The sequence below is a fragment of the Sminthopsis crassicaudata genome, chromosome 2, assembly GCF_048593235.1.
Source record: "Sminthopsis crassicaudata isolate SCR6 chromosome 2, ASM4859323v1, whole genome shotgun sequence".
Lineage (NCBI taxonomy): Eukaryota > Metazoa > Chordata > Mammalia > Dasyuromorphia > Dasyuridae > Sminthopsis > Sminthopsis crassicaudata.
In genome coordinates this window covers 430829078-430849722 of record NC_133618.1, presented here as the reverse complement: position 1 = coordinate 430849722, position 20645 = coordinate 430829078, and the positions used below count along the sequence as shown (strand labels likewise).

Here is a 20645-nt window from a genome sequence, read left to right as displayed (position 1 = left end):
TTCTTCTCAATGAGCTTCAATTTCTTTGTCTATATAATGGAAGTGGATGAAAGAGCTGGATTAGATGATCCCAAAAGACTCTTCAGTAAACCTTAATGATTCTAATATGCATAGCCCATGCCCCTAAAAAGGACATATATAATCTAATGCAAATGATTTTGCAAGGGTCATTTACTCTGTTATTAAGAAAGTTTGGTTCAGGTCCCAGAGTTTATGAAGTTCATTCTAAACAAACTGAGCTATCTCTTCTTTCCATCCGGGTACTTGACAGTCTGTTCACAACCAAGATTCCACACATGGTTCTGTGAGCAGATAACTGAAAAAAAAATCACATTTTGGTGAGATTCATTGAAAATTGGTAGAGATTTGTGATATTTTGTTTCATTTATTTATTTGCTTTACTGGTTTAAATTTATGACCTTATAGAATAGAGCTAATTAGAAATTATTTAGTCTAATTCCATTATTTTGCAGATGAGGAAATCAAGGTTCAGAAAATTTAAGTGATTTGCCCAAGATCACACAAGTAGGAAGTATTAAAGCAGAAATGCAGATCTACATCTTCTAATTTTTCAATCTCTGGTTCTTTCTTTCCCCTATGTGACAGTCGATAGTAAAAACAGAGACTCTTTAACTGACACATTTTCCAAAAATGAAGACCTTTTACTAGAGACCTGGATTGGTCAAGCATCCCAAGGACAAGGAAAAATACATAGTATGATCAGTCCTCCAACGCAGAGAAACAAGATTCATTGAAATCTCTTCCTTCGTCTTCTGAGATTCTATAACTGTGTTTTGTTTTACAAATGAAGAACTCCTGCCATAGTGGTCCCCTGATCCTATGCCATGGCTTGCAAGCAAAATGGTGTAGTAGAAATAGTGCTAGATTTTTGAGGTGTCAGAGGAGCATGTTAATGAAGGTTTGGAGTCATCAGTCCTGGATTTGCATCCTGTCAGTGATTCTTAATAGCAGAATAATCTTGTACAAATCATTAACTTCTCTGGATTTCAATTTCCTCATTTACAAAATGAAAGAATCAGATTAGGTGAACTCTAGGATCCTCTTTGATTTCTTAAAAGAAACAAACAATAACTAAACAACAACAACAAACCAAACCTGGAATGACTAAATGTAGCAGTCATAAGAGTACCTGTGTTGAAGTCTAGCTAAGGGATACCTAAATAAAATTAGTATTAATTAAGGTCTAGTGGCAGGTTTGGGGTACAGAGAGTCAAATGGAGCTCTCTTGCAACCCCTTTGAATTTTGCAACCCCTTTGAATTTGGCGCAAAGATACAATATTAAATGAGATCTAGCGGCATCGAGAGTCCCCTGTAAATGAATTTACAATCCCGAAAACCAAGATTGATAAAAAAGGTTTATTGTAGGGTTTGGAAGTAAGGTTAAAGTCTGGTTAGTAAAAGGTAGAGGAAGAAATACACCAGAAGTGGCAGACAGAGAGTCTGTGATGCAAAACATGTTGCTTGCATGTTTCAACTCTCTGCCAAGAGATGATTCCAGCTTGGCTCTTTTATTTGCTTGAAGGGGCTTAGGGTGGAGCCCAGGTTGATTCCTCGAGGGCCAGAATCCACCAGGTGGGGGGGTGGGAAACCTGAGCAGATCATTGGAATGGGGGCTGGGTACAGCCCAAACTGGCTCAAATCTGGATCTTTCCCCTTTGAATACAAAAGGATGGTTTTAACCAGGATTTGTGAATCAAAGGTCAGTCCCAAAGTAAGTTGGAGAGCAGAAAAGGAATCTTTGGGTAGCCCCCATTATGATGTCTCTTCTTTCTATAACTGCACTAATTAAATTTGCCCAGTCAGATGTGATATGCCCAGGAATCCATAGCCTAGGAATTATGAGGCCTAGATTCATCTTTCAGTTGTGCCTCTTGGCTTTTTTGACTTTTGCTAATATAGCAACTATTTTTCATATAATGCCATACCTAGAAAAAACCCTCCTCATTTTATGGATAGGAAAACTGTCCCATGTTGCCTCTGTCTTCATTTTAAAAATTAAGGACACTGATAGACTTGGCTCTTTTCAACAATGAGGCAATTCAGGCCAATTCCAATAAATAGACTTGTGATGGGGAGAGCCATCTGCACCCAAAGAAAGGACTAAAAGGATTGAATATGGATCATAAAATAGTATTTTTATCTTTGCAGTTTTTATTGTTGTGTGCTTAATTGTTTTTTCCTCATTTTTCCCCTTTTGATCTGATTTTTCTTGTGCAGCATAATAAATGTGGAAATATATTTAGAAGAATTGCACATGAATTACTTGCTGTCTAGGGGAGGGGGAAGGAGGGAATGGAGGGAGAATAATTTGGAAGGCAAGGGTGAATGTTGAAAACTATCTTTGCATGCATTTTAAAAATAAAACTTAAGGACATTGAGAGAAACAGAGACAAATGGAGAGGGGGGGAAGAGGAAAAAAAGAGAAATCAGAGAAACAAAAGAAGAAACAGAGCAAATGAGAAGAAAGAGAAAAAAGAGAAAAAAGATGAATAGAGAGAAGAAAGAGACGGGAGATAGAAAGAGAGGGAAAAAGAGAAAAAGAGGGAATAGAAAAAGAGAAGAAAGATGGGGGGAGAGAGAGAAAGGAATAGAAAGGCAGGGTGGCAAAGACAGAGAAGAAAGACAAAAATAGAAGAGAGAGAAATATTTCAAGACAAGAGAGAAAGAAGAATAAAAGAAAACAGGGAATGGAAACAGAAATAAGAATAAAGAAAAAGACAAAGGTGAGAGGGAGAGGCAAAAAGTGATAGAAAGAAGGGAATGAAACATTCAAAATAGTGGAATGTCTAAACTCTTAGTATCAGAGGAAAGATCCAAATTGGGTCTCCTAAGCCCCTTCTCCTTTTATAGCTGCAGGTCCTTGATGAGATTAGGTCCCTAGGGTCTATTTCAACTTTTAACTTTTAAATTCTAGAGCCTCCACTGGTCCTCAAACTTTTTTTTGGGGGGGGGGAGATGTCATGGCACCCTTGATCTGATGAAGCTTCTGGAGTCCTCAGAATAATGTTTTAAGATGCATAAAATAAAATCTATAGGATTTTATTACACATATTATGCTGAAATAAAGATGTAATTTTTGGCTATTCAAGTTTATAAGCACATTGAAATCTATCCAGAGACCCTTTAGAAATCAATGGACCCTAGGTTAAGAACCTCTGTACAAAAGGATCTCTGCCACTGCAGAAAGGATGAAAGAACTGAGGCTTTTGGCTAATATCTGGTAATCCCTGAAATCTCATTGTCTTTTTTTTTTTCTTCCTCAGGGACCCCAGACCATCCTGGGACAGTTGAAAGCTGAATGGGTTGTATTTTCTCGTCCTTTCCTGGGAGGGCAAACACTGACCCTGGGGACTGCTACCTCATGGTGCTGCCTGCCTCCAGGTCCAAGCCTACAGTGACTTCCTTTCTGCCACCGGAAAGATAACAGAAGAACTCAGGATCTGAAGGCAAAGGAGCAATGAGCCATGGAAGGAGAAAATCTGGAAGGAACACAGCCCGGCAAGAACCAGGAGATGAGGGGGGACCAGGAAATTGCAAGGGGCTGCAGCCAGGGTTCTCCAAACCTCAAGGTCTCTAGGAAGGAGAAGAGGGTTAGTGTGGACTTCCCTGTCCCACCTAACCCGAGGATAGTGACACAACGCCTCAACAACACTCAAGGGATTTGATTTCTTTATTATTAACAAGTTCATGGGAGTCAGCTTGAACTGGCCTCATAATGGGACTCAGGGGACAACAGGACCCAGATGGGCTGTGTTGTCAAGTTTGAAAAAAATAATAATCGTTTTAACATAAATGGAAGAAACATTGAAACAGCTTAACTTTGGACTTTGACATTTGATTCTCAGTCATGGTTCTTTCTTTCATCCTCTCCACAATACCCGCCTCTCCCCACTATTTTTTTCTCCTTTTCTCTTTTCTCTGCTTTTTCTCCTTTTTCTTTCTTCCTCTCTCCTTCCCACATCATCTTTGTCCTCCTTCCATTTTCTCTCTTCTTTCTCTTTTCCCTTTTTATTCTTTTGTTCCTTTTGTACCCTCTTTTTTTCTCTCTCCTTTCCTACCTCTCTTTTCTCTTTTGTTCTGTCTCCCTAATTTCCTTTCCTTTTTCCTTCTCTTTCTGCCCATTTTCCACTGTTTTTTTCCTCTCTCTTTTCTTCTCTCTTTCCCTTCCTTATTTCCATATCTGTCCATGCTGCTCTTACAAAAGGGGAGGGGGCAATGCAAATGCTTAGGTTTTTCAACACTTATGAAGCAGAGTGTAATTGCAAGTGTAACCCTTACCTTCCCCTCCTTTAGGGAAACTAAATATTATGAAAGCACAAACTATCAAAAGGATAGAAGAAAAGGAGAAATAACTGCACTATGAAAGGATTCACACTCAACATATGGTTCCTTTAAATAAGGCATTCACCATATGCAATTAATGTATAATATAACTTTCAAAAACTCATGTTGCATGAAACATCTCAGGAAGGAAGAAAACAAGCCTTCTTTAAGTACCTACTATATGCCAGGCACTATGTTAAGTGCTTGACAAATATTATCCCTATTATCCCTACAACCACCCTGGGAGATAGAGATTACTATTATCCCCATTTTTTTAGTTGAGAAAACTGAGGGAGATAGTGATTAATTGACTTGCCCAAAGTCATTGAAAATTTGAATTGAATTTGAATTCAAGTTTTACTGAATTCAGGCCCAGGGCTCTATCCACTTTCTCACCTAGAACCCTCTAAGAAAGATATGTCATCATAAAGCATTTCCCCTTTGTATAACTTGGGCGGGCATTTAGGGACATTTTTTTCTGCAGCCTCACAAGGCTTTGTATGTTGGAACTTTAGGAAGTATTTATGAGAAGAATTTTTTGAATTTATAAGAAGGGAATAGATACCACAGCTTCTAGTTGGCATCTAGGTGGAATAGTAAATAAATCAATGGATGCATGATGGAGACAAGGAGGATTTGATTTTGAATCCAGCCTTTGAAGACCCTGGCAAGTTACTTTACTTCTCTTATCCTTGATTTTCTTATCTGTAAAATGAGAAGAAGAATAGCATTTACCATGAAAGCTTATTGTGAAGATCACCAGAGATAACATATGAAAAACACTTAGTAAACCTTAAAGTTATGGAAATGTTAGTTATGAACTTTAGAAGTAGTGAGAACTTCAGAACATAAAACAAAATTTAAGAGCCAGCTAGTGACCATAGATTATTTCATCCAAAATGCACTTTAGAGTCCATAAAACAGCAAATTCCTGAACAGACTTAATCTAATTCAATCCTCTAATCTTACAGATGAGGAAATTGAGGCTTAGATAGGGAAAGCTTATATAATGTGTCAGTGAAAGAGAAAAGATTCATACTCAAATATGCTGATTCTTAAATCACTCCTTTTTCCATGATATCATCCCTAATTTGACTCACCTAGTAAAGACGAATGCTCTAAGAACGCTGAAAAAGAGGAATTTGTTATAAGTGCTATTAAGAGCTATTAAGTAATAGTAGGTCTTATTTCTATAACACTTGACATTTTACAAAGCATTTTTACCATATTTGGGGCATATGAGAGACAGGGCAGGGATTATTTTCCTCATTTAACAAATGAAGAAACTGAGGCTTAAGGAGGGGAGGAACTTGTCCGAGCTCACAAGATTAAACTGGAGCAGATGCAAGAAGGAATCTTTTGATTCAATTCAGAACTGAAGATAATACTGTTGTATACTACATTGTTCTTGGAATAGTCAAGAAATGTGTGGAGGGACGTCTTCCACTGTGAAATGAAAATGCTGGACTCCATCCTTCAGGTCCCTTCTAGCTCTGACATGCTGTGACTGATGTGTTTAGAGGTCCCCTGAGTATCACAGTAAGTGGTACTTTGGGGCGTAAGTGGGTGGGAGGAGGAAAAAGGAGGGATTGTCTATTGACACACAGATGATCGGCATCCCAGCACCCTCTGGTGGTTAGAATAAATAATTTAATTTTTTTAATGTTTGGAAACTAATATTCAATGTATAAAAAATAGAGCCTCCCAATTGGTCCTAAGGGGGGAAAAGACCGGGGGTGGGTGGGAGGGCGGTTAGTGGCCTATAAACTCAATAAATCAATAGCATAATCTGTAATCCCCAAAGCTAACTCTATTGCGTTAAATTAATAAACATACTTATCAGAACAAGGGAAGAAGTAGTTCTGTTGATGTCTGTACAAGTCAGTCTCCCATCGGAAGGACTGTATTCAGTTTTGGAATTTTAGAAAGGCCATTTTCAAGCTGGAACATGTTTAGAAGAAGGAAGCCAGGATGGAGAAAGAACTGGAGACCATGTCATTCAAGGATCATTTGAAGGAACTAGCACTCCTCAGTTTGGAGAAGACTCAGAGAGGATTTGAGAGCTATCTTGAAGTACTTGGGGGAGGGGGCTTTCATGAGGAAGAGGAAAAAGGATTAGATTTAGATTACTCTTTTCTGATCCCAGAAGTTAGAACTACGAGCAACATGAGGGAAGAGGATAATCAGTATTTAGAGTTTACCTATTCCAACCTTCCAACTTTCCAGAGATGGGATCCCAGTTACATATGCAATAAATGTCTGAACCTGAATTTTCTGACTCCAACTCTGATGTATACTTCATAATCCCTGCCTTTCCCTTGTTAATGGTCCCAGTGATAGCCTCTTAGACAATTCTGGCCTTGTGCCTGTTCCTCAGTTCTATGACACTACATGAAAAAATGCAAGGACATTTCCCCTTTCTACCTTTCTATCATCCACTGAATCAATCTTTGATGCTGGGAAGATATGAGAAGAGTGAGGGATCTCTCATCTGAGTTCATTTCCTTCCATTACTATCTTCATGCTGGATGTATCCATTAGCCCCTCCATCTGCACCATCATCACTGCATTTCAGATCACAATAACTACATCATAATCACTAATGGTAGTAGCAGTAGTATCAACAACAGAACTCTTTTTTCCACAGCCCTCCAAAAATTGCTTTCCTTTCATTATCTTTTTTTTTTGACCTGTGATTTCATTATTGTAGGAAATTTCTGATGTAGAATTCCTTCAAAGATACAAATCAGTAGCTATTGTCTTTCACTTATAGCAGTGGTCCTCAAACTTTTTAAATAGGGGGCCTGTTCACTATCCCTCAGACTGTTGGAGGACCGAACTAATAGTAAAAACATAAGCTCACGCTCTGTCTCTGCCCCTCAGCCCATTTGCCATAATTGGGCATGTTGCATAAATGTCCTCAGCCAGCGGGCCTCCTCTGGCTTGCGGTAGTTTGAGAACCCCTGACTTATAGTATGAGAAAATGTGATTTCATTGAGAGGTTAAGTGACTTACCCATAGGTTTTCATGACTTGCACCATTAGTATCACATTTTGCTAATTCATTTCAGTAACTATTAAAGTCTTACACACAAAAATCATCAGTGTGCCAGGCACTATACTAGTTTTAGGAGATTTAAAGATAAAAATCAAACACTTGCTATGCTAAGTTTACATTCGACCTGGGAGGAGGGGAGCAAGGGAGATATCATATACACAACTTAGATGATATAGAATATATATATATATATATATAAAGTTTTTTGGGGTACAGATCCAGGGCTGGGTCGGTAGTGGTGCATAACATCAAAGGGTATCAGGAAAGGCCCTAGGGTAAATGAAGTTGAACCTCAAAGGAAGCAATGACTTTCAAGAACCTGGGCTTGGGAAAAAGAGAGCACAAGGCATGGAGCACCATTTATATAATAATAAGCACACAGACAGAAGATGAAAAAATGTGTAAAAGAATCATCAAATAAAGCAGAGATTCTTAACATTTTTGGAGTCCTTTGGCAGGCTGCTGAAACTATAGATCCCATCTTAGAATAATGTTTTAGATATATAAAATAAATAGTTATTATTAGAACACAATTATCAATATATAAATATTCAAACTTTTTAGAACTTCTGAATTAGGGCTTTTGGACTAGAAAACTGTGTGCATTCCACCTTGCAATGATAGATTACAGGAAGAGAATATCGGGTTTTAAAATGCCTGTTTTACCCTAACAGTTATTGAAAGCCATAAAAGTATTGTACATTCATTGAATAAGTGATCGCTGGATTCTGAGGGCTGTTGTGAGGGAAACATTTTTAAAAATCTTTTAAGTGCTATAACAATTAGAGTTAACATTAGAAATAGCCATTTGAAGTGAGGTGGTGTGGGTGGGGAAATTGAGGCTATCAACATCCCAATTCTGCCACCTACTTTTTGTGTGACCTTAAGCAAGTTCTTCCTTTTTTTTCCCTTATTGGGCAATTGGGGTTAAGTGACTTGCCCAAGATCAAACAGCTAAGAAGTATTAAGTGTTTGAGGCTGGATTTGAACTCAGGTCCTCCTGATTCCAGGATCAGTACTCAAACCACTGCTTTCCAGCTGACCCAGTTTTCTCATTTGTAAAATGAAGAACTTGGACTAGATGTCTCTGAAGTCCCTTCCAGTTCTAGTTCCTTAACCTATTATCCTTTGGATTTATAATCCCATACTTCTCCTTTTTCCTTTTTCCTAGATTAGTCCTTCTGGTTGCTGGCTGAAACCAATCTGGAAAGGGTCCAAGGGAAGAGATGGTAAGGGGAGCCTCTGGAGTCTGGAGCTCTCCAGTAGCCATCTGTCCTTGACTTTCACTTCATGATTAGGGAAATAATTTTCAGAACTCAGGTCCTCCTGATTCCAGGGCCAGAGGTCTATCTGCTACAACATCTAGCTCTAGTTCTAGTTGTCCATCTCTCCTTCCCTGTCCTCTATCTCTCCCTCTCTTTGTCCCTCTCTCCCTTTCCCTGTTCCTCTCTTCCTTTCCCTGTTCCTCTCCCCCTGTCTCTCCCTCCCTCCCTCCCTCCTTCCTTCCTTCCTTCTCTCTCTCTCTCTCTCTCTCTCTCTCTCTCTCTCTCTCTCTCTCTCTCTCTCTCTCTCTCTCTCTCTCTTTCTCTCTGTCTCTTTCTCTGTCTCTCTCTCTCCCCCTCCCTCCCTCCTTCTCTTTCTCTATCCTCTGTGTGCGTGTGTCTTTGTCTTTGTCTGTCTCTTCTTACCTCCCTTGATGTTTCCTTCCTCCCTCTCTCCCTCCTTCCTTTCTGTCCCCCTCCCTCCTTCTCCTCCTCTCTCAAACACACATACAACATATTCATTTTGTTGTTGTTGTGTCATCTAGTCACATCTAACTTTCCATAACTTTGTGTCCATAGGCTTTTCTCAGCAAACACACTGGAGTGGTTTGCCATTTCCTTTTCCAGTATGCACATATACACACATACATGTATATACACATATATAATCTTACAATACAAGTTAGATGCATTATAAAACTGACAAAAAAGAAACTTTAAAAAATGAGATCAAGAGGAAATATGTGATCCTAGCATTAGGAGGCATTAGAATTTATTGAGGAGAGGAATGTCATAGAAAACCACATTGTCAGCTATATGGAGGACATATTGAAATAGGAGGAGACTTGAGGAAGGCAGGCCAATTAGGAGACTATTCTAATAGTTCAGGAGAAAGATGAAAAGGATCTGATCTAAGATCATGGCCACATGAATGGGAATAAGATGACATTGAAGAAGCAGAAACAACAAAATTTGGCTTTTGGATATGGTGAAGAGAGGGAAGAATCCAGAAAGACACCAGAGTTGAGAACCTTAGAAACTGGAAGAATTGTGACTCAATATTAGTGGGGAAGAAAGGGAGGGAAGAAGAAAGAGAGCTGAAAATAATATAATGAGATGTGCAGTGCAGACTACAATTCATCCATGTTTACTTATCCCTGTGCAATTCATTCTGTCCCACTAAAAACATAAAGGTATGGGAATTACTTATATACCAACCACTGCTCTGTAACACAGAACTATCCAAATGATACACTGGCAGTCAAGGGCACCTGGTGTAATAATGAGGTGATGTGGGGATCTAAATATGGGTACACCGAATGAGGAGGATTTTTCCCAGTGTCACCTACCTTGTTTCAAGTGTGAATTACTAGAGGAAGAGAGGTTATGACCCTGATAAGGGTCCTGTGCTGGGGCAGAAAAGGACAAATTGGATCTTGTACAGTCCCTGGAAACCGTGAGTGGGGAGAGTTGGGAAACAGTCAGGTACTATGGATATGTTAGGAAAAAGCCCATGTTCTGATGATACCTTTTGGAATCATGCCAGAGCTCTCCATAAGGGCAGGGTCTGCCACTTTATAGACCATTGGTTAGAGTATAATTCTAAAAGCATAGGCTGTATAACTGGAAAGGACTTTAGAGAGAACATCTGGTTCCTTTTCTGAAGGGTAACTTTTTCAGGATCACGTAGTTAGATATCAGAGTTGTGCTTCAAACTCAGGTCCTCTTAACTCCAAATCCAAGGTTCATTCACTGTAGAGATGTTCCTCCCAATTTGGGAACATCTTGTCCCTATGGGCTCTATTTCAGTTGTATGTGAGCCAAGTCAGGTTTATGGGCACACCCAGACTCCAGCAGAGAAGGCTTTTATGCAAAGGTTCATGCTGCTTCCAGGAGTGTTTGCAAACACTTTTAAAAGCAAACAGCCAATTGATTTAAAATTTTCTGAGCTCAAAGCCAATAGTATTTATGGGAATGTAAAAATCTGGCAGTTAAAGAAAACACTACCACATGTCAATAAATCCCTACAGCAGTGCGACAAAGAACAGTCCCCAGCATCTATGTTTGTTCCATGCACATAGAGCCCTGAGGCTACCCCCTGAGGTTCTCCATAGCAGTGATTCAGAGACATAGAGAGAGTATCAGAGCTGGGAGAGGCTCTCAGAACACAGAAATTTAGAGCTAGAAAAGATTTTAGAACACAAACGATAGGCTATCAGAGCTGGAAGAGAGAGCAAATGTTCCCCACTCTTTCACTCTGTGAAATTCTTCTTCATGTCTTTATATATATATATATATATACACATATATATATACATACATATATATATGTATGTATATATATGTATATATATACACATATACACATATACACACATAAATATGAATATACATATATATGTATGGTACACATCGTACATGTATTTGACATTTTCTGACTTTACATCAAATTCATTTCCAATTACTCCCCACTACTCCTAGTTAGCTATCCTTGTAACAAAGAATGAAGGACAAAAAAGGAAAATAATTCAGAAAAGCAAAAGTAACCAACACATTGACTATATCTAATAAGATATCCAACATTCCATGTCAGACATCCTCCACCTCTACAGTCCCTGGCTTTCTATAAATTCTCCTTAAAAGTTATAGGCTACATAGTACAGTGAAAGTCTCCCTTTGTTTTAATAAATATTCAATTTCTCAGTCATCACTCAATTTGTTGTTTGTTGGACAATGATGGAATATTACAACTAACAACAGTTGATTTTTTATAATACAAGAGCTGTGTTATTATCAGAACTCTTCTTTTCTGCTGCCTTGTCATCAACTAGTTAGAGGGGAAAAAAAAAAAGAAAAAGAAATAAAAAAAGGAAGCCCAGATTGAGACCAATCTAAGGAAGGGTTTCTTAACCTGGGGTCCATGTCCTTGTTTTTATTTTTTAATTTTGATAACTATTTCAATTGATTAGTTTCTTATGTAATCTTATGCATTTTAATTTAGGTGTTTTCTGGGAAGGAGTTCATAGACTTTATCTGACTGACAAAGAAATGTTTACAAAATGTTTACAAACCCCAGATCTAGGTGTTGTGGGTTTAAATCACACCCACCTCTTCCTCATTTTATGGTTCATGGTAGCCAAAGCAATTCAACTCTCAAATGATGAACCTCTTTTCTCTTTGCCAGGCTAGCCTCATGGATGGCTTTTCAGTTTAGTGAGACCTATTAGAGTCTACAATTTATTAGCACAACCTTTGAGAAGGGGACTGGGGAATGAATGAATGAATGAATGAGGAATAAACAGAGGTTTAATGAGGAGGGAAAGCTGAACAGGAAATGTAATTGCTAATTAGACATAAGCAAATTAACCTATTATTAATACTTCACAACTCAAACTCACCTAGAAGGGAACTTTTCTACAAATCATAATCATCTATGATAAATTTGTTCTGACAGCAGAAGATAGTCAGAATGTGGGTTGGCCTGGGGAATTATAGAAAAATGGCTGGAGGATCTACCTTAGAATCATGAAGATCTGGCTTCAAATACTGCCTGGGACATTTAATAGTTGTGAAATCATGAGCAAGCCATTTAACTTCTCTGAACCTCAGTTTCCTCATATCTGTAAAATGTAAGGGTTAGGCTAAGTGACTTCTAAGGCTTCTTTCAACTCGGAATCTATGAATCTTGTTCCTATGAATCCATTATACACAAGACTCTAAAATTCCAAGAAAGTGATCATTCTACCTCTCTGGCTTCTTATCAAAGCTTTCTATTTCTCACCAACATCCCTCACTGTCCTCAACTTCTTTCTATCAAGACTGAACACAGGAAATACATATTTTTTCAAATGTAAGACATGTAGATTGAATGAATGAATATTTGCTATGAACTAATCAAGTGCCATATACTCTACTAAGTTCTGAAGATATAAATACAAAAAGAAAAACTGTCTCTGGCATCAAAAAGTTTTACTTAAAAGGAAGACAGCACATATAAGGGAATGATGTCTAAGTAAGGGAGTTGTGGTGGGCAGACTCATAGGAGTGATGACTAAAGCCACAGGATAGTCAATTGACTCATTCCTCCCCCCCCAAAAAAAAAAAACCTTGGCACTATTAATTTAATTATTGTACTTATACCAAGAGGTGGAAAGAGAGTATGAGAGAATAATCATGGAGGAAGGATAGGGGGGAAATGGCAAAAACATGACACAATGGCATGAGCAGATGATTAGGTGGAACAAGAAAGTGAAGCATTGTCTGCAGTCTTGGGTCAGTGATAGGCTAAGTGAGTTGATTTATATTGACTCACCCACCAATCAATAAGGATCTAGTTAATTTTATAATGGATGAATAGGGAACAGTAGAAGCATAATTCTACAAAGGTAACCTTGGTAGAATTATGCTTCTAGTACTGTTCCCTATTCATCCATTACATAACATTTTATATAAACTATTTCTTTTTTTATTAAAGCTTTTTATTTTCAAAACATTCACCCTTGCAAAATCTTGTGTTCCATATTTTTCCCTTCCTTCCCCCCACCCCTTCCCCTAGGTAATCCAATATATATTAAACATGTGCAATTCTTCTATACAGATTTTGCAATTATCATGCTGCACAAGAAAAATCAAATCAAAAAGGGAAAAAATGAGAAAGAAAAGAAAATGCAAGCAAACAACAACAAAAAGAGGGGAAATCCTCTCTTTGAGTGGAGATGGCTCTCTTCATCACAAGAACATTAGGACTGGCCTGAATCATCTCATTGTTGAGAAGAGCCATGTCCATCAGAATGATCTCCTGGTTCTGCTCATTTCAGTTAGCATCAATTCTTACATACACTATTTCAATTATTCCCTATACAACTTTGTGTGGGGAAAAGTGCAAATATCATTATCATTTCACAGAGGGGGAAACTGAGGCCCATAAAAAAAAAACTAGTCCAAAGTCACACAGAACCAGAGTTAAATTCTGGTTCTGATTCCAAAGCTGAGATTTTCACTATTGCTTCATACATGGCATTGGTCATAATGTAAGCCATACCCCACAAAATGAAAAATCTTTGCAATGAAAAAAAAATCAGTATATTCTCTGAAAAAAAAAATGACAGTAACTACAGGCAACATTCAAGTTTTGTATATCAGTTTTAAAAGAAGAAAGTGTCGTCTATTCTGATCAGTAGAACATAGAGCCAATCAACCTTTTTTGTTACATTTCTTTTTAAAAGTTAATTTTAAAGTCAATTTTCAAGCATTTTTTTCTCCTCCCATTGGAAAAAGAAAAAAACAAAACCTTGCAATAAATACACATCTTTAAGTAAAATAAATTCCCACATAAATTCTGTCCAAGATTATGTACTTCATTTTGTACATGTAGCTCATAACTTCTCTGATTGGAGTGAATTCTTCATCATTTTTAAAATCATGGCTGATCTATGCATTTATCAAAATTCTTAAGTCTTTTAAAATTGTTAATTGTTGATGTTACAGTATAAATTATTCTCCTGATGTTCCTTGATTCACCCTGCATCAATTAACATGTCTTCCCATATCTGAAACCAAGCCTTTCAATTTAATTCCTAGTTCTTTGTCACCACAAAAAAAGAGCTGCCAAAAACAGTTTTTTGTGCATTTAGGAACTTTTCCTCTTAAAAAAATATTCTTTTGTATATTGTCCTACTTGTGGTATCTCTGAGTCAAAGGGTTACAGCTTAGTAATTCTTTGGGCATGATTCCAAATTGTTTTCTGGAATGAGCTAACCTGTCTTTAATGAAATCAAGCAATCTTGCTTTATTATCAAGATATCCATATAACTCACAAGTAAAATAGACTTTTGAAAGCAAAATTTCCTTAAAGGGAAGAATCTTAAGAAAATTTACATATGACTGGAATTTAATGATCAATCATTAATTCTGAAACCATTGAAAAAGTGTCTAGTATATACAGCATCCCGAAGGAAAATCCTAGAAGGTTCAGTTAGGAGGGACCTCAAGAGTCACGATTTTCAATTGTTTTTCAGTCATGTCTGACAGTTTGTGACCCCATTTGGAGTTTTCTTGGCAAAAATCCTGGATTGGTTTGCCATTTCCTCCTCCTCCTCCTTCTCCTCCTCCTCCTCTTCCTTTTCTTCCTTCTTTTTCTTCTTCTTTCTTCCAGAGGAGGAAAGCAAGGCAAACAAGGTTAAGTGACTTGTTCAAGATCACAAGGCTAATAAGTGGCTGAGGTCAGATTTGAATTCAGGTCTTCCTGACTCCAAGCTCAATGCTCCATCTACTGCACCACCTAGCAGTCCTCAATAGTCATTCTCTAGGATAATTTGATTTGCAAACAGGAATCTTCTCTAGCACATCCTTGATTGGTGATTATACAACCTCTACTCAATTACCTCCAGTGACAAACATCTCTCCATCTCATAAGGTAGCTAGTCATTATTGAACAACTCAGTTTTTAGAAAGATTTTCCTTTGTTTTCACTGAAAACTGTCAAAGAAATATAGACATAGATTTAGAAGTAGAGGGGACATTGGAGACTATTGTTTCCAAACATTGTATTTTACAGATGAGGAAACTGAAGGAGAGAGAAGTAAAATATCTCTCTGCAGCTTTTTTCCTCTGTCCCCATTGCTGCTGAGTCTGCATTCTAGAGAAGCAGCAAAAGCCTAACCTCCGTATAAGAGGTTATCTCTTCAGATACTTGAAGGCACTGTCATGTCCCCTTAAGTCTTTTCCTCTTCAATTCAGCAAATATGAATTAAGCTCTAGTGTTTAGAAAGTACTTTTTAGAAGTATTGGGGTAGGGTAGGGGGATCAAGGCAGTTCTCCTAATAGAACTCACTATCTAGTGAGGAAGAAGAATATAAGGTCTATGCTCTCAAATTTAATAGACTGATGCATGGCAACAGTCATCTTAGAGTTCATTGACTGCTAGACATACACACAGAGACAAAACCCTTGCTTTTAAGGAGTTCACAATTTGGTTGTGGATATACACCATCTCTGCTCTCATGAAGTTTACAGTCTAGTGGGAAAATGCATATGGGCAGCTAGGTTGTACAGTAAATAGAATACTGGCCCTGGAATCAAGAGAATCTGAATTCAAATCTATCTTCTTACACTTACTAGTTATGTGATCCTAGTTATGGTAGTTGGATTGTCTCAATAACAACAATAACACCAATAAAGGAAGAAAAGAAGGAAGGAAGGAAGGAAGGAAGGAAGGAAGGAAGGAAGGAAGGAAGGAAGGAAGGAAGGAAGGAAGGAAGGAAGGAAGGAAGGAAGGAAGGAAGGAAAAAAAGGGAAGGAAAAAAAAGGAAAAAATCAACACAATAATAAACTTTCTTTCCCACATCATAACTTCTATCAAAGTTATTTGTGTACTTAACTCTTCGCTCTCCCACTAAATAGACTTCTAGGTTGCATGGTAGATAAAGTACTGGATTTGAAATCAGAAAGACTTGAAATTGAATTTTGATTCAAACATAATAGCTATGTGATCTTAACATGCTCCTTAACATCTTTGGGCCTCAGTTTCCTTATCCATAAAATGAAGGGATAGGACTTGATGACCTCTAACGTCCCTTCCACCTCCAAGTCTATGATTCCATGACTGTAAAGACCTTTAGGCTAGGATCTGTGTTTCTTTCTGATTCTGTATACCCCATCTTTAATATGTTATACACCACAATCATAGATGTTCCATAAATGTTTGGCATGTTGAGCTTAATCTTGTGAAAAATAGATAAAATTTCCAGTTTTGCTGAAACTTTCCCATTTCCAGCTGATTACTTCAGCATCATTCAAGAGACCAGCAGTCAAAACTGAGGCTGAACAATACAGGTGACTAAAATTAAGGAACCAAAATGTTCCCACGCTATCATTTCTCACTCTTGCTTGATCTTGCTCCTTGGAGAGAGCACTTTATAGAAACAACATCAAGTGTTAACTTGCTAAGTAAGTCACACCCATAAGAATTGAGATCTTTTGACAATGTAATAATATGAAGTCATAGGAAGAATTCCTAAGAGAGGCAGAGTTGGCAAAGACTCTAGTTCGGTGCCAGACAGCTATTGTTTATAAAATGATGTTTGAAAAATAAAGGTTTAGCCCTGCAATTGGTCTCTGGCATGACAACTCATAGCACTTCCTTTTCCAATTCAAAATATTAAATCAGTTTTTATTTAAAACCCATTTTAATTATTGCCCTCATCATTAGGTTATATAATCAGATTATATATAAGGAGCCTTAGAATAGAAAATGAAAGATATTTGAGCTAGAAAACAACTTAAAATGTAAAGTATATGATATATATTCTGATGTACCTTTCAGGAATTTCAGAACTCTTGTGGAGAGATGGACACAAGAGTTACAATACAAGCTAGAATAACAAAGGACTGTTTTGATATTTAAAAAGTATGAATTTTGCAAGTGACATATGTATAATGAACAACATTTATCTTTCTCTCCTGGCTAAATACAGACAGATGTCCCAGAAAACAAGGTAGAAAGTTTAAAGAAATCCTTCTCTACAACAATATGGCATCAATATTAAAAAAATAATAATTTTGAAGTTTTAAATATGTTGATCAATCAATCAATAGGTGATCATGAGGAAGTATGCTGCCCAGCTCCTGATGGAGAGATGATGTACTACATCTAAATCCAAAGGTGAGGTGAACATAAGGACACAGAGAATCAATTTGATTTGATGGGCATCACTGAGATTTTGTAGAATGAGACCTAAAGGTTGGAAAAAATGATTCTGAAAGATTAGGTTTTATTTGTAAATATAGTGAGGTAGGAGAGAATAGAAATGTTTTTGGAACTGAATATCTGGAATAAGTTTTTAACTATTTCCCAAAATTCAAAAATATATTAAGAAGATACATTCATTTAAGAAAAGTCCAGGAATGTGATATAGTCATAAGGAGATGGGTATGGATAGCATCTGGGCAAAAATCAATAAATTGTAATTGTAAAAGACTTAGCTATTTTGTTCCAGACATTATTCTAAAACAATTCCAAAGGACCCATGATGAAACATGTTATCCATTTCTAGAGAGAGAACTGACAGAGTCTGAATACAGATCAAAGCATACTATTTTTAACTTTATCTTTTTCATGTTTTTGGCCTGAGTTTTCTTTCACAACATTACTAATATAGAAATATGTCTTGCATGACAGCACATGCACAACCTATGTCAAATTTTTTGTCTTAGGGAAGGGGGAGAAGTGGGAAGGAAGAGGGAATTTGAAACTCAACACTTAAAAAATGAATGTTAAAATTTTTTGTATGTGTAATTGGAAAAATATTCAAAAGGAAAAATCAAGAGAGACAGTGACATTTCATCAATGACATATTGAAGACTCAAATAGAAAACAATTCTAAGAAAGGAGGGGAGCAATTGTGCAAAGAGACCAAAGTGAAGATGCATAGAACTCATTAGTCAGTGTTACATTTTTAAAAGACATAACAATTTGCATTTATATTACACTTTGTCACTTGCAACACACTTGCTTCATTATAACACTATGAAATAAATAGAAGTTTTTTTCCCATTTTTGCAGTAAACAAAACTAATATCCTGAAAAACTAATGCTTTCTGAATAATGATATGTCTGGTGAGTGTTTGACATAGTATTTAAATAAATGCTTGATTCTAAGTCTCACATGCTACTAATTCCATGACACTGTCTTTTGACATACAACTTAAGGAAAGTAGGGCAGGTAATGGAAGATGAAGACAAAAGTGGAGCATGGGCTTGTAAGAACAATGTCAGGCAGAAGAGCTGAAGCTATCAAAGACTGCCAAGCAAAACAAAAAGGTGGCTCATTATATTGAGGAAAATAGGATGACAATAAAGGGAATAGGATGATAACAAACAACAGAAATTCAGAATTTTGTTGTTGTTTTTGATTTATCTTCTATTTTCTCAGATGAAAACAATAAGCTTTGTTTTGAAAAAGACATTAATCAATCTACAAGCATTTATTAAATACCTCTTATCTACCAAGAATTGGGCTAAGTTTTGGGGATGCAAAAAAAAAAAAAAAAGGCAGCACCAAAGTATCTATGGTTGGAGGAAAACTGAAATAAATAAAAATGCAGTAAGAAGATATCTGTTGATCCATGATAAATTCAAGCAATCAAGCATAACCTACAACTCAAAATATTGAAACAAATGGTAGATGTGACTGCCAAACCACTGTCAGTGATAGTTGAAAGACAGTGAAAAACAGGAGAGGGGCCATCAGCCAAGTGAAGGAAGCCTAAATCTCATGCCAAATTTTAAAAAGGAACAGATAGCAGATTCTGTAAAGACTTGATTAATGAACTTGATTGGATTTCTAACAAAATTACAAAGCATGTTATTAAAGGAGTCATGATTAATGAGCTTCTAGAAAAGGAAGTAATGATGACAAAGAGCTAGCTTGTTTCCTTTTCCAATAAGGTGCTTAGAACAGGAATAGTATACATAGAGTTCATCTGCATTTTAGGAAAGCATTTAATGAAGTCCCTTGAACTATACTTGTACAGAAGTTAGAGAGATGGAGTCAGATGATATATAGGTAAATAGATTAATAACTAATTAAATGGCCATGCATAAATAGTGTGTTTATCTTAAAATGTGCTTTCAAATGAATAAAACTTTTTTTTTTTGTGAACTTAACAAACACCAGACATTTCTACATACATAGTAAATGAAAGAAAATTGTACATAAAACCTTGGATATATCTATCTGTTTATACATAATGTAAGAATATATGCAATATATAAATGTAAATTTATTTTGTGTATAAATTTGTGTGCAAATATATGTACTACATGTATATTTCAAAATGTAATTTTCAAAGTTGTACCATTTGTCTGATACTCTTTGTCTTTTCTTCTATTCTACACATTTTTTAAAATAAAAGGATACTTCAAAACCCCTTTTCTTTCTTTTCTTCTTTTCTTTTTTTTCTTTCCTTCCTTTCTCTCTACCATTTTTGCTTTATTTCCTCCAACCTTCCTTCTTTTCTTCCTTGCTTTCCCTTCCTCCCCTTTTTTCCTCCTCTTACCTTCCTTCTTTCCTTCTTTCTTTTCTTTCTTTATTTTTCTTTTCCTTATTCATCTTCATCTCATCCTCCCCACATGGGGAAAAAAAGGAAAAAATGGAAAAACAAAGACTTGATAACGCTTCTGCATACTTAAGTAAAACAACTTTTCAAATTGTTTATATATGAAAATGACTTCTGCATCTTGAGCCCACCATATCTCTATCAGAAGATAAGCTAGAATATTCCATTGTGAGTCTTCTGCAATCCTGTTTGGTCATCACCCTTATCAGTCTTAAGTCTTTTGAAGTTGTTTTGTTTTATAATGTTGTTATTGCACAAAATGTTCTAGTACTTCTGCTCATTTCACTCTGCTTCAGTTCATACAAGTTTTCCCAGATTTCTCTGAAATTGACTTTCTTATAATTTCTGATAAAGCAATAATATTTCATTATATTCATATATCATAATTTGATTAGCCATTCCCCAGTTGATTCTCTCCTTAATTTGCACTTCTTTGCTCCCACAAAAAGGTTGCTATCAATATTTTTATACATTGCATCTTTTGCCTCTTTCTTTGAAACTTTTGTGGTAGTGGTATGACTAGCAAAAGATATGAACAACTTAATGATTTTTTGAACAAAGTTTTAAATTGCTTTCCAGAATGCCTGATCCAATTCACAACTCTACCAACAATGCATTATTGTATATGATGTTTCTCTCTGTCCCTTCCAACAACTTTCATTTTCATTTTTTTCATCATTGTCAACTGGAGGCATTTGAAGTAAGACCTAAGAATTAATTTAATTTGCATTTTTCTAATTATTAGCATTTGGAACATTTTCTCATATGTTTATTGATTACTTGGCTTTCTTCTTTTGAAAACTACCTGCTCAATTCCTAATCTACTGGGGAATTGTTCTTTTTCTTATAAATTTGAATGAAGT

At 36.6% G+C, this 20645-nt stretch overlaps 1 protein-coding gene and 1 long non-coding RNA gene across 3 annotated transcripts in view; one reads left to right on the top strand and one right to left on the bottom strand.

Moving 5' to 3' along the window:
- Window positions 1–6615, top strand: part of ADRB2 (adrenoceptor beta 2) — a 113017-nt gene extending 106402 nt beyond the window's left edge. For both annotated transcript variants that reach the window (XM_074292137.1, XM_074292136.1), the window contains exon 2: window positions 3286–6615. In XM_074292137.1, the coding sequence (XP_074148238.1) occupies window positions 3286–3320 (35 nt within the window). In that variant the 3' untranslated portion in view covers window positions 3321–6615. The remainder of the gene's footprint in view (window positions 1–3285) is intronic.
- Window positions 1–19885, bottom strand: part of LOC141557048 (uncharacterized) — a 41781-nt gene extending 21896 nt beyond the window's left edge. The window contains exon 1 of the long non-coding RNA XR_012486696.1: window positions 19723–19885. This is a non-coding gene — a long non-coding RNA (uncharacterized LOC141557048). The remainder of the gene's footprint in view (window positions 1–19722) is intronic.
- Between the last annotated feature and the right edge of the window lie 760 nt (window positions 19886–20645).